Raw genomic sequence first — 23,628 nt, forward strand, 5'->3', positions numbered from 1 at the left:
ACAGATTTTGTGGGCTTGCTTTTGCTTTGCTTTCCGAGTTTCAGAGTCCAGGCTGCTGATGTGCCCAGATCCTTGTGCTTCCCTGTCTCGTTACATGGTAGTAAAAGCTTTTCTGGCCAAATACTCCTCAGGAGGAGGGAATGGCGAAAGGGCTTTTATTTTTTTTTTTTTTTCTTTGCTTTGGGGCTGCGGGGGACATGCGCTGAGCAGTGCAAAGTCAGTCGCAGTAACAGCCTGGCACTACCTGCCCACCAGGCTGACTGCTCATCAGGCAGCGGTGTCCCCTGCTAGAGCCGTTTGCTGGCTAAGGTCTGATTTGCCTTTGTTTCTCTCAGGGAAGAGCTGTACTTACTGTGTAAGGAAATCAGTTCTCAGAAAAATACCGATATGGGAAAAACCCTGAATTGCACATTCTTTTCCTGATATTTTGACATAAAAATACTGCACTGGTTTTAGAGTAGCAATCTGGAAACCAGTAATTCGTGGGCGACTACTGTGGTCCTGCATGTGAGGAGAACTGAAAAGGGGCTCAGTGCCCCTGGTCCCAGCAGCTATGGGCTATGCTGCAGCACCTGGGTAATGTGTTGGCCCTCACTTGGTTAACAAGAAGTGGAGGACATCGTACAAACCCACAGGCTTTGCTGCATTTGTGCAGAGGGAATTTTTTACTGTCTCTTGTTTCTTACTTTGCAGAAGTCAAATCCTTTCCCATGGCAGCTTCTAGCTGTTGCAGCTTGCTAGTGGGGTGATTGCTGCCTGTTCCTGGTTTTGTGAGGATGCCAAGTGCACCTGAAAACTTGAGGGCAGTTTTAGAGGAGCATGGCAGGGAGATGCTTGGTGGGTGCCCAGAGTCCTTGGCTGGTCAGAGGGAGGAGAACTGCAGGGAGAGGTCCCTTCCAGGGGAGCTTTCCTAGAGGAGGAGCGGCAGCACAGTGCTTGGCCATTGTGGAAGAAAATCTTACAGAAACTGCAACAAGGCAATGGGAAGTTGTGGGTAACACTATGAATCCCCCAGAATTTTCTGCATTCTGCTTTGTCCAGGTACAAACTGGAGCCTTTGGAGGAGTTTATTTTCTGTGGGTGACAGAACTAGTTTGAATTCAGCCTTTTTGAAGCCAGGAGCATGCTACTTCTCTCCTCCACGGCTGTCCTCTTTCTTTCTCCTCAGTAGCTTTGCAACGTGCCAAGCGTGGGCCAAAGCACACTTTGGGCTTTGCCCAACAGACTCCCTGAGCCCCTGTATGTGCTGGTGGTGTTGGCATCCAACCCTGGGCCTGAGCCCTGCCAGAGGACAGCCCAGGCCTGGGGGTGCCGGAGCCAGGGGATGTGTAGGACTGGCTGTGCATGAGGGTCTGGGAGGGTGAGAACCAGGCATGTGGCAGGGAAGCCCTGCCGGAGCTGGCCAGCCGTTGTTCAATGTGATTTTTAGGGTGTTAATAAGAGCAATGGGCAGCACTGCATCCCTCCGAGTGCCTGCTTGCTGCCGCTGAGCTGGTCATTTGATAACTCCTGTGTGCTTCCCAAAGGCGTAAAATGGAGCGATGCCGGATTAGATGTACCTGCTGCCCTTGGCGAGCGCTGGGGAGATATGGTCCTCACCCTCCCACCTCCGGCCTGCTGGTGCCCAGTGTCGTCGCCATGGCAACAGGGAGAAACAGCCATCCGCATGGAAACGGCCTTGCTGTGCCCAGCAACCGATTTTGGGAAAAACAGTTCAAATGGTGAGTTTGGAGAAGCAAGGGACACTGGCAACCCTGTGGTAACTGGCAGGGAGCCCTGGCCCACGCTGCTGGGCTGAACCCATGTCCTGCGGGATCTTGCAGCCTCAGCACAGTCCCCACGGTGGGACACCCCTGCTGAAACACCAGCATCGCCCCTGTTGCAGAGCCAGCGCACGCTCTCACATCTGCAGCTGTGAAGGATGGTTTTCATTGCTGCTGCCCTATTTTTTGGGGGCTGGTCTCGAGGTCAGGGTAATATCCAGATTAGCTGCGCTGATACCTGCGGCAGCGTAGCTAGGTCACTGGTTCAGTCCTGACCGGTGAGTCCTTAATGCTAGCAAAATCCCCCTTTGTAGGGGAGGAGGGGCAGCTGGCAGCCAAACAAGGTCTCCAGTAACATAGGGCAGACAAATGTTGTGTCGACAGTGCAGTTGTGCAGTGCAGCCCGTCTGGCTTCAGGCAGCAAAGTCCTAGTTAATCTCTCCTCATCCTGCCTCCTACCCCCTATCCCTCCCCAGACAATAGCTCTGCCCACGCCAGCTTCTTCCTCAGAGAGCTCAAATTTGAAGGAGATGTCGGTGCCAACCCGCTGGCTCCAAGAAGGGCTGGAGAGAGCAGCTCTGCTGCGCAGCTGCTGGAGACCCAGCAGGGTTTGTCCCAGTTTTACACTGGCCCTTTGGCTGCAGGACCACTAGGAAGGGGATCTCCCTAGCTGGCTGCGCTGCTGCTCTTGTGGGGATTTTGGGAAACAGGGCTGGTTTTATGACCGTGTCCAAGGGCAGATCATTTCGGAGCATCTCCCAGTGCTGAAGCAGGCTGCTTCCCAGCTGTTGGCATTACAGAGAAGCCCTGGGGGCTGGCCTGTCTAAAGGCGTTTGCATTCCTTGGTCAGTTTGACCCTGGCAGCTCAGAAAGTTGATAATTCACTTCTGTGGATTTGGCAGGAGCAAAATGAAAGGCAGCATCCAGGTTTTGGGAAGGGGCTGTGAGAGCGCCATGGCTGGCAATTAGGAGAGAAAGTTGTTTGCCTGCAGGCTGGTACGTGAAGAGATGAGAGTCCTGTTTCACCACCTTATCTTGGGACCTGCTGAAGGGGCTGGAGATGAGTGGCTGGGGGATGAAATATGTGTCTTTATCCTGCCTGGGGCCCCAAGTTTTGTTACCCGGAGTCTTGTGTGTGGTGAGAAGCCTGGCCTGCTGCACAGAGGAGCAGGCAGAGGGAGAAAGCTGGAGTGTTTAGTAATGTGGCCGGGGAGCACGGTGGACATCAATCCAGGCCACTCTGGCTTAGAGTTTGGATTTGCAAAATGAATCGTTAAGTGGTGAAGCACAGAGGAGGGATTTTGGAGCCAGCTCAGAAGGGGAAAGAAGGTTTTGAGGACTGTCATTGCCTTAGAAAAGTTTTTTTTTTAAATGTATTTTTCTGCATTTTTACCTCCATATTCTCTTTTCCGACATGCCTTTTCATTTCTCACATCTTGGTTGAGCATTCAACCCCTCACACCCAACCCTTTCTCCCTTCTGCCTCCTTTCTCTAGAAAAACAAGCTGTGCAGCTGCTCCTGAGAGCAGCTATCCCAAGTAATGGCTGGTAGGGTTCTGTAGCTGCCGAGAGGTTTGGGTCCTGGTCTGGATCTGTGCACAGCCTCTGACTCTTAGTAGATGTGGGCATACGAAGAGTGTTAGGAACTCCAGAGAAAGGAAAGGACCCTGCCAAGTGACACTAGTGCAGGGGGAGCTTGGAGAGCACAGCAAAGGAGGATTGAGTGGTTTCAAAAAAAGGGAATAGCGTCAAGACTTGGCTCCCTTATGCATCTCCCCAAGAGGGCCCTGTAGCCCTGCTTCACCATCAGCACAGGAACTTGGATGCTATTAGGCAGTTCATTAGTAAAACCTCTGAGCTGTTCCCACTGCCACCGAGTACCCATTAATGCCTCTTGAGGGGAGAGGAGAACATTGGAAAAGCACAAAAACAATCTGAGGGTCCTTGATCTCTTTTTGGTCTGAGAGGTCGTAGGCTGAGGTTGGAGGGGAAGAGGGGCTGGGCAGGGATGCTAGGCATGAAAGCAGCACCCGTGATTATCTGTCAAAGTGCGAGTGCAAAAACATAACCTGACTTGAACTGCTACTTCTCAAAGGCTCCCGAGGGGTGCTTTAGGGTTATAAACACCTACTCAGTGACCTGCTTTGTGCACATCCCCAGCCAGGTATTCCCACACCAGAGGGAAAGCCAGCAAAGCCTGCACAGATGTCCCTAACAGCTGCAGCTGGGCTGTGGTAAACCACCCCTGCTGCTACAGTTTATTAGCACTGCAGGGTCTGTCCCCTTCTTGCTTGCTTGTGTATACAGTCAGCTGTTAAAGGACACTGACATCACTTAATTAATGGTTTAATTGAATCTCACAAAGGGATCGAAATTGGCTGCCTGACTCTTGTCACTGAGATGCTCACATTAAGAAATAGTAAATCACCAATTCAGCAGAGAAAGCTGCAGCTCTAGGTAGAAAGTTCTCATTGCTGGGGATAGGGAAATAATTCTTCTTTGCAGAATAATATACTGTTAGGGAGAAGGCTGGGGGAGGCTATTTTTTCCAAGCCATCAGGTGCCATCCCTATCCAAGCAAAGGGTAACTGAGTTAGTCTAACTCTCCCAGGCAGTATGGCACTCATTAAGGGGTAAAGAGACCTGAGGGAGCATTTTTATCTGTAAGTCAGAAGAGTGTTTTGTGTTTCACCCCCTGTGCGATAGAGAAAGGTCCAGGTGGTATTTTAAAATGGAGGGCAAAACCCCAGAAAGGCCAGGGTTGAACCAAGATGAAGCTTTGCGGTCAGTAGCAAGCTTCTGAGCTTGTTTCACAGAAGAAGGCTTCTTTGAGAGTAGGGAATCAAAAGTTAGGAGGGAGGGGAAAGAAGAATGTCCCAAAGCAATGGGGAAGCCCAGAGGGAGAGGATGTGACCCTAATGAGGGTGCTAATGCTGTGGCTGTGCTCTTGACAAGTGAAGTAATTGCTGCTTAGGAGCAATGTGAGCCAGTAGAAAAGAGTATTCCACCCAGGCGCCAAGAAGAGCAATTAGAACTGGTAAACACCAGTGGCTGACTAAAAGCAGGCCCTTAATTAATAGTTACATCTGAAGGGTAAGGAAATCATTAAGTGCTATTGGTGTCTATTAATTCCCTGCGAGACGAACAACAATAGAGTTTTAAGACTTCTTTCACCATAGAGCATGTGCAGGAAGGAACGACCGAGCCTTCGAGCCTTCGCACAAGGTGGGAGAGCTTGCTTTGTGTAACTGTGCTCTCCCACATCACTGACGAATGCCCCAGAGGCCCGGGATGTGCTGCAGAATAAACAGCTCAGACTGAGCAGTAAGTTAGGACATGGCTTTGGGGGTGCTCCATCAGGGCAGGAGAGAAGGTGGGTGGAAAACGTGACTTCAACAAAAAGCTGCACAACTGAAACACTGTGCTGGAGACCTCAGGGAGGGTATGCAGAGCTGGGGGTTTGGAAGACAAATATTGCATGATACTGTACAGATTCAGCCATGGAACCATGGAGAGCAGCGTCAGCCTCTTCTGTCCAGCTCAGAGTCCTATATAAATATCAGCTGGAGGAAGAAGTAGGAATAGGGACCAGAACTAGGCAGGGCAGATCAGGTGATTAAAACTTCCCACTGTATAAGCAGTAGCAATGTATTGGTAGACTTTGTGAAAGGTTCACAAATGCTCAGAAATCAGGAGTGTTAAGGAGTGGCCTTTACAAAGGGCACAGCCTTGATTCTAAGTCTGGATTTATTCTCATTGCTTTCTGACTCTCAAATCATCTACCTACTCTTCCCTGAATTTCAGAAGGACTGCAAGTCTCTTCCCAGTCTTACTTTTCAATTTATTCTATCATCTTTATCTGACATGGGCACTTCTGCTACATTGATGCAGCGAGCAGCTTCTGGTAGAGAATGGTAGTGTTTGGTTTTCTCAGTGTGCTAGACAGTGAATTGCTGACAAGCCTGTCAGCATGGACTGCTGCTCCTCCTTTCTCAGGGCTGGTCGCTGTGCTGGGCCTAGAAACCAGTCCAGCCTTGCTGTAAGACACATCAGTGTGCACACATGCCTTCTCCAGCTAGCTGCCTGGATACTCAGAGCTAGTCTTTGTGGTTTATAGCTGGCCTGGTATCTCCTCCTTAAAAAGAGGAATATGAAGTCACTAGAAGCTCAGCTGTATTTCTAGAGAGGGGGAAGCTCTTCCAGTGCGTCAAACATCTGTGGAAGAACCTCTCTTCCTTGCTGTCAAATCTGTGACAGCTCAAGGAACTTCCCTTTAAGATAACCTACCCTCTATTCAAATTCAGACAGTTGGAGTAAGGTAGGGAATTCATCCAAGTCTTGTTTTCTTCTCTTCCGTCAAATGCAACTCAATGGGCTCTTCTAAGCAGACTGATTTCTTTCAAAACCTGCCGCATGCCACTCAGCCCCATGAAGGAGGTTCACTGCCTTGTTGCCATGGTACCCTGTCTCTAAAGAGGAAGAGAATAGTTAATTATGCAATTTAAGAAACTAAGGAGGAACAACAGAAAGCAATAATAGAAAGGAAGATTCTGGGTTTGCGATAGAACTGCTGGCTGTGCTAAAATACACTTTCCAGGTGAAATATTTACCCAGCGCATGCTGTACATGGCTTGGGCTTCTCTGGCAGTGTGGATTTCCAGGAGCTGCCCTTTGCTAGGTGGTGTGCCTCTGCCAGCCAGGAAATCAGTCCTGTAGTTGGTTACTGCTGTTACCTTCCCTGGTTAATGCTCCGGAGAGCTTCAGACATGTTTGCTTGGCAGAAATTCTCTCTGGATGAAGCTGGGACAGCAATAATACAACACAGACCCATGTCAAGCTTGGGATATAGAGGTACAGTTCAAGACTTAAGTGCTTTACATCTCCTTGGCAGCATTTCATTGTTCCTCAGGCCTACTAATCCCCTGCTTGCTTTCCCCAGGACCCCGGAAAATCCAGTTTGTGGTGCACAAGGCAGTACCAAAGAGATAGCAAGTATCAAACCTGGCAAGATCCCAGCCCCTTTAGGACTGGCGTTTTCCATTGGCCAGTAGCACTGGCAGGCCAGCGACAGCTCAGGTGAAACAAAGCACCACAACAGATCTTTCCAATAGCGGATCCAGACTACAGCGCTCCATCCTGTGTGAAGAGGGAGAGTTGCCTCTCGCACGGCATGCGGAGCTCTGCAAGCCAGGGGGAAGGGGAAGAGTTACCCCATGCCTTGTTTCCAAATCTGTGCAGTGAGAAAAAGAGGGAAGGAAGCTGCTGTGACCCCATGCAGTTGTTTACTACAGATGACTAGGAGATCTAGACCTCAAGCTCCCTTTCAACCTAACAAGGTTAATAATAGCACTGAGGGCTACACAAGAGCCACATACAGTGGTAAGAGGAAGACAGCAGTCAAGAGGCAGTAATAATCCAAAATATTTCTGGGAACACAGCAGGAATGGCTGTTAAAAGACCAACATTTTAATCAATAAACTTTGTACACAAGAGGCTTCCCACTAAGGCAGTACATGTATTCCTTCTTCTACCACTTGGGCTTTTAAGGGTCAGGATGGTCTCTCTTCTTCAAGCTTCCCTCAAGTATTTCCAGGGAGGGTGCCTTTCCAGAATCTGTCCCAGGACCAACATTCAACCCAGTCCCTGTTGCATGAACTGATGTTGAAAGCTGTGCGCCTCTCCACTCCCCTCTCACATTCGCCTGGCTTTCCGTGGGCGGCAGCCATTGTGTGGAACTGGGGTGTTGTCGGTGATGGAGATGACCTCCAAACCTCCCATAGTCAAACCCTTGATGGCAGCCTGGAAGAACAAGACAGCAGATGACACACTGTTATCAACACCTTGAACAGCAGGGAAGGGAAGAAGCTCAGGGGAAAATAGTTTGGCCATCCTGTCCAAAAAGCAACTTGTTCCAATGATTCTACTTTGTAATTATCTTAATTTATTTGTATCAGAAAACCCAGTTAAACCTATCTGGTCCTGTCCTTTCATCAGCATTCTCATCAATTTTCCTACTTTAGTTGGAAGAAGTCCCGAATACAGCTTTTATTCTGCCTCCAAAGTGATACTACTCTAAAATTCTAATGATTCTAAAATTTCATTACTGGGCACTTGAGTGATGAATTCTTTACATCACCTTCAGAAACACCAAGTTAACAGGCATAGTCATGAGACCAGTCTGAATTTAAAAAACCTGTATTATGCCCAAGAGAGGAAAAATATGAAAAGAAACTCTGACACCTACTTTGCGTCCTGGTCCCAGTCCTTTCACCATGACTCGTACGTGCAACACACCCTTCCCACGCGCTTTCTGTGAAAAGAACAACTGGTTAGTGATCTCTGTGATGGAACTCCTGCTGCTCTGGCTCCCCTGGAGTCTTTCACTCCCTTTTGGCACACTATCATATAGTATTCTTTAAGTAAAAATAAGGAGTAGGTAGTAATGGATACAGAAGACAAATATGGGGATTATTGCACAAAGACGCTAGGAGAAAAAGAGGCCTGGATACAGCCATGGCAATTTTGAGAGAACTTCTGTGCTAGGCTGTCAGCTCTGCATATAGAGAAAGCTTTAAGATCAAACTATCTGTGACCTAAAGCCAGGGCAGCAAATGACACATCCATGGATACGTGACTGAACTGACAAGGGACTAACAAGGACTAACTGAAAGCTGTTTTCCCTTCTCTAATGCAGCAACTTCTCTCCTGTGATCAGTGGATTCTGTCTAGAGGGTAAATGAGAAAAGCAGGCAAGCTTTATGTTTGCTGTGCAGGAGTCCGCACCTTCAGTGCAAAAATTCTAGGGGCTTGCAAATTGAAAATGAAAACCACCTGCTGTAAAGCTTAGCTGTGCTGCCACCACGTGGACGGAGCTCCTCTGCACCTTTTGCTTTCTGCGTTCTGGTGCAATTAATGTCCTAACAACTTCAACAGTGATGGAATAAATCCAGCCAAGCAAAGCTATGCAGCTATTATAAGGCTCAGATGAGCACAGATTAATAGTGAAGATGTTCTTTTATTCCTCTGAGTCAACCACAATAAGCTGTTGGCCAGCAGTGGCACCAAACACCTCTGACATGAAAGGCTGGAGTGAGTTCCACCTAATTTAGGATGAGATTTTTCAGTTTAACCTTGCTTCATTCTGCTGTAATGAGGACCGTGACACAGCCAGCCTCATCTTCTCCTGCCATCTGGACACCCACATGGTTTTTTTTTTTTTTCATTTATTTTAGGAACAATTACAGTAAACTGTATGCAGCTGGAAACTACATGTGGAAGGACATCACCTCTGACTGGAACTGCTGGCAGGAGCTCAGTTCTCCTGTGGCAGAGAGCAAATATAAAACATTTGGCCAGTAATTACAGCTGCTTCTCTGTCCCCTACAGTGCAAAAACTGAACTGCTGCTGATTCAGGGGCTGTATTTCCAAAATGGCTGAGAGATGTTCACTCAGAAAAAAGGAGCTAGCAAACTGGAGCTAGAAAAGGATAGGCTCCAAGATACATCTTCCAATAACAACTTGCACAGCTAAGCTCACCCTCTGGGCAGTTATAACTTCTTTTTCAAACATGCTTTGTCTGTGTGAAGATGTGTACTATGTCAGTTGAAGCTAGGGAAACTGTCAGCAAACAGCAGCGTGCTGCTGGACCGCTAAGGAACAGCACTCTGGACTGCTGCCTGTGAGCGGGGCATGTACCCAGGTAGTGGGGGGATGCAGTCCATGCTCGCCTCTGGGAAGGTGAGAATCATCAGTGTGGACTCACCACTGCTGCTGCCATGGCTGCAGTCTGTGCTGCAATGGCAGTTCCCTTCTTGGCGTTCTGGAAGCCTTCTGTGCCACAGGATGTACGGGCAAATGGCCTGTTGTCAAAGCTGACCACTTGGATGTGGGTGCTACAGAAAGAGACGGGCAAAAGAAAGCAGCAAGCTAGAACAAAGCTTTATTCTCCAGTTTCTTCTTGCTCAGCTTACTGGCACGGCTCACCACAAACTCCCCATCTCCCTTCTCCAAGCTACCCTAACTCAGCACTCTCTTTTGAGGTATCCCACTTAAATAAACCTGCTGCAGAGACCATGAGCCCCCTTTGAGGTGGCAAAACCTTTCTGGATAAAGTATACTTTATCCAGGTATACCTCAGATACCACTTGGCCCTTCAGACCCACCTCTCACTGAGAACATTTTAACTCTTCTGTTTATTAAAAAAATGCACAAAACATTTCTAGAACTTGAAAGAGCTTAAAGAAACAGTAAAATATCACACTAGGGATCGCTAATGAAACAGAGCAATCTCTCATGGAGAATATGACAATTTTTTCTACAGCTGTATAGCCATAGTGCTAGAACTGAGGGCTGGAAGTAACCTGCTATTAAAGCCATCAGCATCTAATTATTCATATCAAAATGTAGTCAAAACGTGTAGTAACAATCTTATTGCTGTTAAAGACACTACAAGGACAGTTATGCTTCCTGAACAGCACTGAGGTTTGGATTCAGTGTTATTATCTTCCCAGTCACGGACACCACTCCCTTGACTTTTTTCTTGATCAACATGCTGACTGGCCAAAGCCCAGGTATGTTGTAAGGTTTCATTTTGCACGAGAGCAGGAATGGAGCGGCTCATTTGCTTACTTGTTGTACGTAGCTTTGATGTGAGCTATTGGGATTTCTTCATAGATCTTTCCGTCCCATCTCATGGAGTTCCTCTGCAGGATTAAAGGGCTGAGGAGCAAAATAAGAGTTATCAGGCACTCACTCTTTAAATTTTGCAAAGTTTTATTTCGTATTGGGAAAGAAAGAAGGGACCAAGTCTCTGAAAGACACAAGCTGCGTTTGTGATTGAGTCAAGTCACTCGCTTTCCCTCCTCGGCTGAAAAAAAACACCGAAGGCGATAAAACCTCCCAGCAAGAGGCAAATGGCGGAGCCCTCCCGGCGCGGCCCGCCCGCCTCACCTCAGGTCGGTCACGCTCTGGTTCTCCGCCTCCTTCGCGGCCGCCGCCTCCGCAAGGTGCTGCAGCCTCTGGGAGCCGGTGCGCAGGCCACGGCACAGGGCGGCAGCGCAGCCCCTGCGGGAAAGAAACGGCAGCCGGCAGTGAGGCTACCGGGGCCTCCCCCTGGGCGTTGGTGAGCTGGGGGCCGGGCCCAGCGGGACCTCCCGTGCCGGCCGCCATCACGGGGAGGGAAGGCCTCAGCGGTCAGCTCAGACCAAGGGGGGGCTCGGCACGGTCTCCCCCCCCCTCACCGCGGCCCGCTCCCGCCGCTCACCCCCAGGCCGCTCCGAGCAGCCGTTGCCAGGCGACCGCCAGCGCCGCGCTCATGGCGGCTCCTGTAGCGCGCCCGGAAAGGTCACCGCAAAGCACGACGGGAGCTGGGAGGAAAGATGGCGGCGCTCACCGCGGTGCATTGTGGACCGCGCGGCAATATAATGGCGGCGCCCAGGCAGAGAGTGGCGAGTTGGGGTCGGTGGTTTTGTACCGCTACCGCGCCTCGACCGTGGCGGCTTTTCGGGGCGATGTGTCTGCTGCGACTTCCCCGCATCACGCAGCCCCTTGAGAAGGAGGAGGAAGAGATGGCGGCCCTCATGGAGCAGGTAGAGGGGGGCGCTGGGGATTTGCTGACAGGAAAATGGCTGTCTCAGGCCTGGAGGGGAGAGCACCCTGTGGGGCTGGCGGCCGCGGACAGTCCCCGGTAGCGCCTCAGGCGCTACCGGGGACTGTCCGCGGCCGCCAGCCCCGGTGTGGTGGCAGGCCAGGGGCTGGGAGTAGCTGATGGCCCCACACAGCCTGGCTGGGTGCATCTGGGGTGATGTTGCTCCTCACTATGAAGTAATGCTGGGTGCTCTGTCTGTGATTTGCTGCCTGCAACAACTATTGTGGGTCTTGGTAGCGCTTCTGTGGCCTTTCTTGAAGCTGTTGGTGCCCCTAATAGAGGTTCTTGCTGTGAACAGGAAAGTCCTGCTCGAGCTTTGGGAAATTCCCATCATCTTGTATTCACTGAGGTAGAAACAATTTTGCTTGCCAAATCCAGCCCATAGTGCTGGTGCCTTAACAATTCTCTGTGTTGCCCTTCTAGATAGAGCTGGAGAAAAGCCACTATTCAGATCATGAAATCCGCAAGCTGGAAGAGGAGGAGCAGCTCAGGAGGAGGAAGGAAAGCACGTACGATGATGATGAGGCACCGGGCAAAACAGTCATCATGGCTCAAGACCTGGAAGACAAGTGGGAACAGAAATTACTGCAATTTGAAGCTGCTCCACGGATAACAGGTATAGGCTGAAGTTCGTGGTGAGTGAGAACACCCTGAGTGTTGAATGCAGCTAAGTGCAAATCAGTAGAGGGAAGCCATTTGCTGAGTCTTTTGTACACAGCTGAGTGCAGTTTAGTGGAGGTCTTTTTTTTTGTTTTAAAGAGAATCTCTGTGGCAGCACTGTTAGCACACAAGGAATGAACTGGCTGATATGGGAATTGGTGTTGCTGTGCTGCAAAGATGTGTGTGTTCAACCGTACTGGAGCAGAATGGTGAAAATGGATGCTTTTTCTATACAAGAGAAATGTTTGGTAGCTTGGTTCTCAAGCTTTGCCTAGTGCTTTTGTTGATTTTTGTAAAGGTAGAGATCCAGGCTGCTTGCTATAAATGCCTTCTGGAAATGAAGCAGAGCGCAGTCTGGCAGTGGGTTCCGGCTGAATCCTGCGTTGGCTTCCAGAGTGACTGGGAGCGTTTCTGTCTAGATTTTTGTCTTGTTCCATGTGTCCATGTTTGTGTATTACTGCTGGAAGGGTGTGAGACAGAGAGGGGCGATGAATCAGAGCAGCGCTGCCAGGAAGCTTTGTTTCCAGCATGTGTTGTTTTTTGGCAGATGCTGATAAAAACAATATTCGAACGTCGTTGGACCGGAGGCTGGACAGTAACCTGATGCTCCTGGTGAAGCAGAAAATTGGTAACCAGGAACTGTGGCTCCTGCCTCAAGTGGAATGGCAGCCTGGAGAGACACTGCGAAGCACAGCTGAACGAGCCATGGCTACATTTTTGGGTGCGTAGTTTGCCGTGTGCCTGGCCCTCCCAGCGGTTTTCTTCCTGTACCCTGTCTGAGGGGTATTTGCCATCTGCTGTAGTGAAATCTCCTCCCATCTGCTGGGAAAAGGCATTTCCTTGCAGAGGGACAGAGCTCAATGGGGTGGGCTTTCTGGCAAGAGCTGTGATCCTGGGTGATTGGCTCTGTAACTGTGCACCATCACAGAGCGACTGCAGTGTGTGTGGGGCTGACTGAGCTGGCAGGCTGTGAGTTGGGATCTCTGGCTGCCAGCAGCTGTGGTGCCTGGTCTGGCCCACATGGTCTGGTGTTGGAGCATCCTCTGAACGGTCTAGGCTGGCTCCAGGTGTACAGCTTCTCTTTCCCTCTTGTTGCCCTGTGGCAGCTTTTGTGGCAGATGGGTGACAGCAAACCCATGCGTCCTTGCTTTTCGGTGTGGGTCGTAAAGCGCTCTCACACTGCTTGCTGGACTCCAGGACAAGGTGTTTTTTCATGAGAAAATGCTTACAATTGGCAATATTTCTGCTGAGAAGGAACAGCTGGTCTGAACCAGATACAAGGAGTAGTTTATGCTGTCTTTCAGTTACTGTTGCTCTGTGTTCTTATGTCTTGTTTTCTGTTTTCTTTCTCTTATGTTGCTGGGATCTTGCAGGAGATCGCATTCAAGCCAAAATCCTGGGGAATGCGCCATATGGGATTTACAAGTATAAATTCCCCAGGGCCATCAGGACTGAGGGTAACGTGGGAGCCAAAGTATTCTTCTTCAAAGCCTTCCTCCAAAGCAGTGATTTGTCCCAGGCAGAGCTGAAGGAAGATTACCTGTGGGTCACAAAGGATGAGCTGGGAGATTACTTGAAGTCGGAATACCTGAAAAAAGTGAATCGATTCCTTCTGGACTTATAAGCCATAGGCTGTGCTCCAGCAGGTGGGGAAGATGTGGGACGCGACTCTGGGGAGGAGCAGAGCTGCTGCTTGGCGTGGTCTGTGTGTATGGGATGTTAACTTGGGCTCTGGAGGATAATTTGCCTTTGCCTTATTTCCCAGTTCTCTTCACTGGGCCTGTACTAAATAAATATTAAATCTTATACTAGGAAGTGAAGCTCTCCTCAGGGAGTCCTTTGCTCTTGTTGAATCCTCCTCCACCTCCTCTGGAAATGCACGTTGTGATCTTTCCCTCTCCCAAGCGTGTGATTCCCTGGGGCTGTGGTACCCAGGAGTCTTGTTCTCTTCACCAGAATCCTGTCTCAGAGCTCAAGTGGTTTCTTCTAAGCAATGGCTAATGCTTGTCTGTGGCCCCTGCCTCTTAATAAGAGCAGCACTGGAGGGTTATCTGTGCCTGGGTGGGAACAGACCCTCCTGGACACAGGGCTGGGCAAGGTGGATTTCTGGGGAGCTGGAAGCTGGGATATTCACAGTTTATTTATGTTTAATCTGTGTTGGAGCTGCCTCTGGCCTAGAGTCCGTGATAGTGCAGTGGCTGTGGAGGATATGGATACATGAGGAATAGGCAGCAGCTCTCTTTAGATGAGCGTTGTTTTCCCACCCACGCTTCCCTCCTCTTGAGCCTCAAGCTGTAGCAACAGACACGAAGGAGGGTAACATTTGAGCAGCAGTGCTCTGTCTGGGCTGAGAGGCTGACTTTTTTTTTTTTTCCTGAGGGGAGAAGGCTGCTCTAGCATTGCTGCCTCCTGGGAACAGCCTCAAAGGTGGCTCTGGGGAGTTCTCTGCTCCCATTCCTGGTGTGTTAGGCTAACGCTGCTAACCCAGCCAGGTCTGCCTTGGGTAGCCTGACCCTGTTACCCCAATTTCTTTATTAGAAGATCTATCCTGGGCTTATGTGGTGCCATCTCACCTCTCTGGGGCCGGTTCTATTTCTTGGAGGGTTTTTTCTGGTTGTAAATATTGCTGTTTGGTAGTCAGAGCGTGGCCCGGGCTGGCTGGACCTTGCAGAGAATCGGCCTTCTTCAACGGCAGGGAGAGAGCAAGGAAATAGCTGTCGTTAATCACTGGGAGAGAGTTTGGCCTCCAGAGGTGGAACTGGAGATTGCTATATATATTTTATCAATCCTTTGGGAGCTGTTGAGCTGCAGGCCTCAAATTAAAGCTATCCTTAATCACTCCACAAGCCATTGGGCTGGGGGTAACACAGCAGCCTTCCATTTTCTAATGCTGGACAGTTTGGGAGCTGCAGCCTTGCCATAAATCACCAACAAAACTTGGTTTCTTGAAGCACCCTTGCAGGTCTGGCAAGGAGGCACTTGCGAAGAGGAAATAAGTATGTGGCTGAGAAACTGCAGATTTTTTGTGTGCTGTCTGAGGTCAGCACTGTTAAAGGGGAGACTGTTGCCTTCTCTGCCACTCTGTTTCAGGCTGTTGCTGGTTCCAGAACATGCAGCCCCTGAGCAGAGGTTTGTGGGTCCGGGCTTAGGACATGTTCTTTGCTGAGGTCTCTTCCCTATTTCCCATGCCAAATGCAGGTTCTGTGTTGCTGGAATGAAACTTTCAAAGCATGTAAAATGCTGTTTAATCTGTACTTATTTGTTCTCAAAATCACGAGCACAAAAGATAGAAAGGCTGTACTGAAAGCTTGCTGATCTTCAAACCCAGGCAGTTCTTATTCTCTGGCTTGCTCAAGCTATGTGTCTTTGAGGATTGTCTGTGCTGAGAGAGGTGTAGTTCCCTCCAGCAGTGGAAAGGTCAGAATCAACAGCCTCCTTCGTGTTTTTTTTGTGTTTTTTTTTTTAATTTTTTAATATTTTTTTTTTCCTCCTCGGGCTTAGGCCTTTGTTCTTACAGATAGCAGGTGTATGAGAAGCTTTGTCTTTCTGGAAGCTGAAATTGTTGTTTTCTCATCAGCTAAAACAAATTCCTGTTTGCAGCATGCATAGAAACAATGCCTTTTTCTTTTTTTTTTTTCCCATCCTGCAGTTGATTTTATTTAAAAACCCTCAGCCAGCTGCCACAAACAATCCCAGATCCTGCAACATGGTGTGCTTTTGCTCAGTTCTTCTGTGTGACCTGTTCCCTACCTCTCTGGCCTCGGTGAGAGAAACGCAGAAGGATATCATGCAGGTTTCCTAGCGCAGGGGATGGTTTGTATCTTCTGATTTCCTCTCTGTTCCCAGAGGTCCTGCAGTAGATCACTCAGGCTGTGATTCTCCTTTGAGAACCTGGTGGCTGCAGGCTGTCTTTCCACTCAGTACAAACCTATACCTGTACTCCTTGCAGAGTTGCAGAAGTCTGATCAGGGAGGCTGGTAGGATATATTTTGCTGGTAACTACTGAAAGGATAGCACAAAGCCTTAAAACCTTTTCTGACAGAGCTTTTGTCTCTCCTGGAACAGAAGAAACCTGTCGAGTCGTGGCTGGGAGAGAGCTGCTGTAGCCACGGTGTGCCTCTTACGGTCCAGCACAAAGAGCAGGGGGAGCATTTCACTTGTGTTGAGCATGAAACACAAAACTCCCCTTGCAAACATGGCAGAGAACTGCATGAGTGTGTGGTTGGGTGTTGAGGGAGTCTGGAGCTTGTTTGCACCTGAAGCCTGGAGGGTTTTTTCTCCCCTTGGCCAAGGCCCTCTCACATGAGATCTTTGCCAGAACCTGAAGTCACAGCAAGTACCTGGGAAGGCACAGAGTTTGCTGTGGCTTTTTAGTGCAAGACACAGATCAATCGAAGAGCTCTCCTGTGAAGTGTGCACCGAGGAGTGTTTTGGAAAGGGCCTGTGACTCCTTGCTTTGAGAGCAGCAATGAGGGACTCATCCAAAAAGTCCGACATAAGATCAGTGCTGTGGCTGCCAGGCAGCGTCTGAGCGTTGTCTTCCCCTGACTGCGCATCTTGGGGAGGAGGCTGGAGAGTGGTTACACTACGGAGACTTTCTGGTCCTGAAAGATGTTTTCAGCACAGGATGCTTCTATTCATGAGGGTGATACACAAAAGCCGGATCTTTCTCCCCTCAAAGGGGGAAGGAGGCACATCTAGATGACCTTTCCCTGTTGTGATGCAGTCCAGGAGCTGTTACTAAAAGCCTCCAGAAACAGAAACAAATGGGAAGGATCAGCTGCAGTCTAAAAATTCTGCATCTAAACCATTGCTTAAGTCACCATGTTAGAAGAGAGACATGAAGGTTTTCTTTGTTACAAATTGGATGGTAGCACTCCCCTCCGGTGAAGGAGAGATAACAAGTCCTAATAGAACCAATTTTCAGCTTCATGGATACAGCTTTCCTCTACTTCCCCTACCAAATACCTTCCCTAGCTGCTATCCCTCCCTGTCTGTGGGAGTTTCAGGGATTGGCGCACTCTAAGCAGGGCCCTGCTCACATGTTTTGTGATATGGTAACGCTGTGAACTGTTCTGAACCACATGCTTTCTCACATAATAGGAAGCTGTTGTTTGTTGCTCCTCCTGGCTGGCTTCAAGCAACCAAAAGCTTCAACATTTGGAAGATAAATACATGCAGAGCGAGGAGAGGCTGCCGGAGTCACAGACTACACCGCTTCCTCCTCTCTGAAAACCTGTAGGAGAGATGCTATTGCTCCCAAATACAGCCATGAGCTTGTTAGAGCCGAGTGAGCTGCTTTGATGCAGGGAGGGTAGGAGTTGGGCTATCCCAAGGGCAGCCTGTGGGCTCGCTCCCTGTCCTGGAGGATAAGGTGTCTTCAGCAGCATCAGTCACTTGCTTTTATTCTGTTCCAGCTCCTGTGCTTGTGTTGGAAGGGATCTGTCTCTTTGGAGGGAGCTTTTGTGGCAGTGCCTAGGGTTTCTGCAAGCACTGCCCATTCATGCTGTGCTCAGCAGCCTGTGGGAGAAGCAGCGTGGGGTGCTCTGCTTGTGGCAGCCTGGAGACCCAGCTGAAAATGGTGTGGAAAATCTGGTTGAGGTTACCAGTGGTATGACTGGGTTAGGACTTATCCTTCTGTTTTGAGGACACCTTTTTCCTCCCTTTTGTTGGGAAATAACACCTGTGTTTTGACACAACCAGCACACTGGAAGGACACAGAGTGCGGTAGGCAGAAGGCTGTGCTTGGGTGAATCTCTGCAAAGGTAAGAACAAATGTAAAAGGTGAGGGGGCTACTGCGAAACTCGGAGAGAAATTGCTCCAGAAGCTTTGCTGATAGTACCCAAATCCTTAACACCAAGACTGCAAAAAGCAAAGCCAGGAATCTGTGAAGCGAGTACAACGTGCTGACAGCAGGAAGCCCCTTCAGGTAGTTCTAGATACAGCTTTGCTGTCAAGGCTACTTTTCCCCATCAGCTCTTGGGGAGGGGTATAAAATCCTTTGGCAGGACTTCATAGAAAATGCTCGGAGACCCGGGGCATTTGCCATTGAAATATGAAGAGTTATTCAGCAATGTTAAAATGAAGCTTCGTCAAAACCCAGGCGAGGCAATAAAGGCTTTAGGACTTGCCGTCACAGCCTAGTCCAGAAGCAGGACGGTATGCAAGCAGGAGCTGGCCCTTCGTCTGGATACCATGAGCATCTAATCTCATAATTAACTGAGGCAAAAGCTTAGGAAAAGGTTTTACAGCTAACAATTTGCAGCTTAAGCTGATCTGTGCTGGAGATGAGGGTGCGAGTGGAAGTCAGAGGCAGGTTACTTTGTGTCTAAGGGCTGCTCTCCCTCTCAGGTGTCAGGGCAGAGGGAAGCTGGGGACATCGAGGCACGGGCCAGCGCTGCTGCTGGGAGGGCTGCGAGCGATGTCGGGGGGAGCGTGTGCGCCGCTGGCCTGCTCCCACCCCATGCTGCCTGCCTGCATTCTGCTCTTTCTCATCTATCAAAGTAATTATGCCCATTACATTTCTTCTTTCAGGTTTTACCCTCCCAAATGTTATTCCACAGCATTAAACCTGTGGAGGTAGTGAATTATTGGGGAAAGTAACTAGATATAATCCAGGTTTAATGGGCACATAGAAAAAGCGCACTGGGTTGGGAGGGTGGCTCAGCCAGCGTCCTGCTTCTGCAGGCAAATAGAAATTTATCTTGATGTGTGTATGTATCTAGCTTCGTGATCTGTGAGCTCTTAATAATTGGTTTGGTGACCTGCCGGCAGTGTTCTCTCTCTGTAGAGCTTTCCACAGTCCCCGGTTAATATAATGGGTCACAAATCCCATTTGCTTTTGAATTCTGAGTAATCCTTTTGTTAATGTCGCCTATTGCTTTTCTGGAAGCATTGGAGGAAATCGGAGCCATGTGCTAATCAGTAAATCTGGTTCTGTGTGTTTGTGAGCTGCTGCCCTGCCCTGCCTGCCTTTTCCAAATGACCAGTGCAGCCCATTTGTGTCAGACCCAACGTGCCCCTCTGCAAAACCGCAGTTGTTTCCCCAGCCATGGTATTAGTGAATGGCACAGGCTGCGGATGTTGGATGAGCTTGAGGGGTGTGATGAGGACCGGGCAGCCAAATAAATAAGGGGCATGGTGAGGAGGGAGGCTGGTAATTTGGGGTGCCTGATCTCACCAGGGGTGGTTGTGAGCTCACCGCTTTGTGGTGCGGGATGGGCGACTGCTGGAGGTGGCACCCATGGGGACCCGCTTTTCCTCTCCTGCTCCACCAGTGCTGGCAGGTCAGCATCCAGTCTTGTTCCCTGTGCAGAAGTAGGGGATGTGGTGCTGCAGAAGGTGCCAGAGGCTCCTGATCTAGCAGAGGCTGGAGGTAGTGAGCAGGATGGGCATTGCCTAACACAGACCCTTCTGGATTTCATCTCCCTTAACTTCCCCTGCCTGGACATAGGACTGTGGTGAGCTGTAGCTGTCTTGCCTGCTCTCTTCTGCCTTTGTGGGTAGGTAGGTATTGGAGCCCTTTTCAGAGGGACAAGAAGCTGACAGATGACCAGCCCCGAAGGTGAGCACAGGTATATACCCCTACTGAAGGGAGGGGAGGGAGAGCATTAGCCCCCCAAATTGCCCGATGACCTTTAAAACACTCCCAATCACCTGCTGTTGGTGCTGACCCAAAGGCTCCAAGTGGCTTGCAATGGTTCCTGTTCAATGGTTGTCCATGGATTGAACTGGGTGGGGAAACTCCAGTAGTGTCTCCAAGCACTGGAATATCCAAGTCATGAAGTGAGTGTTTCTTGGTTATTTTTGTTTCCTGATTTTCTGTAAGTTTTTTCAGTCTCCTGCACAGCTGACAAGCCTCAGCCTTCTTTGCCCGTTTCCCTCGTGCTTCCATTTGTCTCCCTATTTTTAGCCTGTCTGTGGCATTCTTCACACAATGCCTGTGTGCACCGCTTTGCTTGGAGCCACTGATGACAACGACATGACCTTGAAGGTAACAGCATGGGGTGAAACAAGATGTGTTGCATTTAGTCAGCCTGCTGTAGCTGGGCATTGCGTTTACAACCTGGGCAGGCGCACAACATCACCTCCCCTCACTCCCAGACTGTTTTCCCTGACAGGTCCCACCAGGATTTGGGCTGTTTGACTCTAAAACCGTCTCCTTGCCCTGGCCCAGACCAAGGAGCACGGTGGGGACCTCCCCAGTTCTGGGAGCCTGATGCGCAAATGTTGCTGGCTATAATTTAAGAGCCAAATTCCCCCAATGATGGAGGCAGATGCTTGCTGCCGGTGAAGCAGCTAAGCGCTAGGCACTAGATGGCAGGCAGTGACTGGGAAATCCCATCCGTGGAGCTTTCCTTCCCTTTCCCCGTAAAATCACCTCTTGCTCTAGCTCTCACACGCTCCAATGTGGTAGCCTGGAGCATGGAGTAAGGATCACCAGCTTTTAACCTCTGTGCCCAAGCTTGGTGGCTTGCACGTTGAAGGATCCCAGCGATTAGCAGGGGGTCATCTTTGCTCCATGGAGACTTAACAAGGAGCCGGAGGCTCAAAGGAGTCTCTCGGGCAGAAAAAAGAGGGAGGGAGTAGGCAGGAGGCATCTGAGAGTGGATGGTGGGTGGGTGCTGTGGGCTGCCCGGGGTTCTGTGCAGGGGTTAGGGAGGGATGGGGGTGCAGAAGGGGTGCACCCATATTGGGTAGACATGGGGCAAAAAATGATTGTAGGTGTTTGACACGGGCAAGGAGAAGCAAAGAAATCCCTGAGGATGAATCCCCTATTGCCTGGTTGTGCAGTTCTTGCTTTGGAGAGGGCAGTGAAGGTGTTTCCAGCAGCGTCCAGGTTTCAGCCGCATGCTGTCCCTCACCTTGCAAGAGACCGTGTGGTCACCAGGCCCTGGCTGTGGGCCTCAGTCAGTGTGGAGGGCCTGATCCTCTCCCCAGGGTGGCACAGCATGCCTTTGATTTATTTGTGTTCAGATTTGGGGGTTTATCCCCAAAAGTGGGCAAAAAAGTGGGTTTACCTAGAAGAGGGGATGTATCTCCTGCCCTACCCCAGTGATGCAGCATAGGCTCCTGGGCATTGTTAGGGGACAGGAGTGGCAAAATCCCTCCTTTATCCTCCCTTATTGGCCAGGGGTCTGAGTTCAAGGTGTCCTTGGGCACTGCTATGTCCTGAGCTTCCTAGGGGTGAGAGCAGCACAAGACAGCTTCTCTGGTGCTGGGTGCCTGGTTGTCATCTTCCTAGGCACCGGTGCAGAGCCACAGCCCCTGTGCCATGCTCTGGGTGTTGTAGGTCCCCTGTAAGCACCTTCCAACAAAAAGGGGATTATCTATAGCTTGTTAGAGTCCTTGCAGGGAGGGAGAATGAGACTCTCTGCTCTGAAACGTTCTTTTCCCTGGGATTACAAGATAATGCATATGAAATTACATTAGCTCAGCCAGGTTTATGGATTATTTGAAAATCAAATTCTTTTAATCTCATCCACCATCTGGCACCAGCATAACAGTCAGTCTCTCTTGGTACAGAGAGCCTGACTGCGTCGAAGTGACCGGAGTGCCAGAGACGGCCAAGGGACACCAGCATCCTTGGCCACCACTGTGTGTCCCGGCACCAGTGCCCAGGCCAGCCTTGTCCTCATTTCTTCCCAAGACAGCGTGGAAGTAACACGTCGCTGAGGAACTGAGGGGTCTCCTTGGCGTGCACTGGGAATGAACAGAAGGGCTGGGAACATCTCACTGCTTGTGTCTGTGTGACCATGAGACTCAAAGTCAGCAGCCAGAGGAGTCCCCAGGCCTTGGAGAAAGGTTAAGATTTGTGCAGGGGACCTGCCAATCTCACTAACGTGATTTGCAGTGATCTCCTGTCTGGGCAGGCAGGGATGAGGGCGCAGGAGCTCCTTGCAGGATGCTGATGCAGAGTTTTTTCCAAGGAGGTTATGCTTTTCCCCTTGAATGTTAATTGGGGGCTGCCAGGGTGCATCTGGGCTCTGGGGTAGGGCTGGAGGCTCCTGTGGGTACCAGGGAGCCAGTGACAAATTGTGCTGTTTGCAGGGGCAACACGAGTGGGCATGCTCTCCCCAAGGAACAGGGCAGGGTGGAAGATCACGTTGGAGATGCAGCATGGAGCGCTTGTGAAGCATTGCCATCAGCGGCACCACGGAGGCCAACCTGGCTTGGTCTCCCTGGCTTACAGGTCAGGGAACAGATGGGACCGGTGGGTGGTCAGGGACCACCATGGGAAGTTGGAAGCCACCAGAATTTGGGATGTACGTGTGTGTGAGGGCTGTGTGCTAGGCACTGGTGTCCCCACAACAACAGTTAGCACCTCCCTGGGGAGGGGACAAGGTTAGGTGACAACTTGTCCTTCCTCCAAGAGTGAGCCAAACCCCCAGCTGACTTTTTCAGATGCAAAGCCAGCCATGCTGCAGAGCTGCTTGGTTCTCATGTTTTCAGTTTCTTTGCTGAGCCTCAATAGGACCATCAGTCTTCTCCTGTCTCCTCCAGAACGCTTCTGTACCTACTGTCAAGGAGCGCTATAATCTCAGTACCCATTTAACATGAATAAAAAGCCTTCTGGGACAATAGGTCATGGTTATACAATTTAACTCAAGTAGAAAAAAGGCCTTTATAGCTATGAATACATGAATACTTAAAATATATATATAACATTGGTTAACATGAGGACATACAAGCATAATATATATATAGCACTGGGCTAACGGTCTGTTCCTTGACTCCCTCTACAGAAGGCTGTAGCTGTTCTGCCTGTCAGCTCTGTCCCAGAGGCTCTTCGTGGCTGGAGTCACAATTTGCACCGCTGCCTGCTTTTGCTGGGCTCTTGGTACAGAGAGCCCCTGTTACGGGCAGAGAGGAGCTGGGGAGCGAGGTCTGCAGTCGCTCCTCGGTGGGGATCGGGATGCAAGAGGTGAGGATACGGCACCTCTGCCCACAGGTAAGGAATCGCACGCAGAGCCAGGTTGGTAGCTGACGTGCCACGCAGCAATTCGTTCCCATGATTTGTGTGCCCTGAAGACAGTTGCATGCAAGGGGACGTGCCTCCCCCCCCGCCCCCCCCCCCCCCCCCCAAAATGCCAAACACCAAGAAGAAAAATAAATAGCTTTAAAGAAAGCAAAGTGTCATTTATGTAGGTAATTAATTACTAATGATACAATCACAGCATTGTCTGTATCATTAGAATTACTTGTTTTTTCAGTGCATTGTAGTTTTAATTAAATCCTTAGATATTTTTTTTCCTACAACTTTGTAACACAAACTCATTTTTTTTACTAGTGCCAAAGACTATATTAATTGTGTAATTAGTGACTATTACTCTGTCACTCCTGGAAGGGTCGTTTCCAGGTTGTATGTATGCAGTGGCTGGGGAATGGTTACGAAATGCTGTTTGATACCAGGACTCTCTGGAAGTACCTGTCAGCAGTGGCTGGGGATGCTGGTGGAGGTGAGAATTTGGTGGTACTGGGACACAACTGGCAGGAAGGGGGTGAAAAACTCTGCCAGGGCTGGCTGGAGAAGGCTGTCAAACACCAGCACGTATCC

General features: G+C 49.8%; 2 protein-coding genes and 1 long non-coding RNA gene across 3 annotated transcripts; 2 read left to right on the plus strand and 1 right to left on the minus strand.

Moving 5' to 3' along the window:
* Positions 1 to 7,207: 7,207 nt before the first annotated feature.
* MRPS11 (mitochondrial ribosomal protein S11) lies at positions 7,208 to 11,126 on the minus strand. Its single transcript, XM_075765071.1, has 6 exons — positions 11,027 to 11,126; positions 10,714 to 10,827; positions 10,393 to 10,482; positions 9,527 to 9,656; positions 8,008 to 8,073; positions 7,208 to 7,562 (listed from the first exon to the last, which is right to left on the minus strand). Exons 1-6 carry the CDS (start codon positions 11,077 to 11,079, stop codon positions 7,455 to 7,457), a joined length of 561 nt encoding a protein of 186 aa, XP_075621186.1. The 5' UTR covers positions 11,080 to 11,126; the 3' UTR covers positions 7,208 to 7,454.
* On the plus strand, positions 11,127 to 13,885 carry MRPL46 (mitochondrial ribosomal protein L46). Its single transcript, XM_075765069.1, has 4 exons — positions 11,127 to 11,351; positions 11,834 to 12,026; positions 12,618 to 12,791; positions 13,444 to 13,885. The coding sequence occupies exons 1-4, from the start codon at positions 11,142 to 11,144 to the stop codon at positions 13,692 to 13,694; spliced, it is 828 nt and encodes a 275-aa protein (XP_075621184.1). The 5' UTR covers positions 11,127 to 11,141; the 3' UTR covers positions 13,695 to 13,885.
* Positions 13,886 to 21,606: 7,721 nt separating this feature from the next.
* LOC142603533 (uncharacterized) lies at positions 21,607 to 23,121 on the plus strand. The gene is made up of 2 exons (XR_012837481.1): positions 21,607 to 21,875; positions 22,817 to 23,121. It is a non-coding gene; the product is annotated as an uncharacterized LOC142603533 (long non-coding RNA).
* The last annotated feature ends 507 nt before the right edge of the window (positions 23,122 to 23,628 follow it).

This window comes from Balearica regulorum, chromosome 12, assembly GCF_011004875.1.
Source record: "Balearica regulorum gibbericeps isolate bBalReg1 chromosome 12, bBalReg1.pri, whole genome shotgun sequence".
Classification (NCBI taxonomy): Eukaryota; Metazoa; Chordata; class Aves; order Gruiformes; family Gruidae; genus Balearica; species Balearica regulorum.

Coding starts and splice junctions, on each gene's coding strand:
- MRPS11 (XM_075765071.1), bottom strand. CDS start 11,079: ATGAGCGCGGCGCTGGCGGTCGCCTGGCAACGGCTGCTCGGAGCGGCC. Junction 10,483..10,713: donor CAGAGCGTGACCGACCTGAG/GTGAGGCGGGCG, acceptor TTTGCTCCTCAG/CCCTTTAATCCTGCAGAGGA. Junction 9,657..10,392: donor ATCAAAGCTACGTACAACAA/GTAAGCAAATGA, acceptor CTCTTTCTGTAG/CACCCACATCCAAGTGGTCA.
- MRPL46 (XM_075765069.1), top strand. CDS start 11,142: ATGGCGGCGCTCACCGCGGTGCATTGTGGACCGCGCGGCAATATAATG. Junction 11,352..11,833: donor TGGCGGCCCTCATGGAGCAG/GTAGAGGGGGGC, acceptor TTGCCCTTCTAG/ATAGAGCTGGAGAAAAGCCA. Junction 12,792..13,443: donor AGCCATGGCTACATTTTTGG/GTGCGTAGTTTG, acceptor GGGATCTTGCAG/GAGATCGCATTCAAGCCAAA.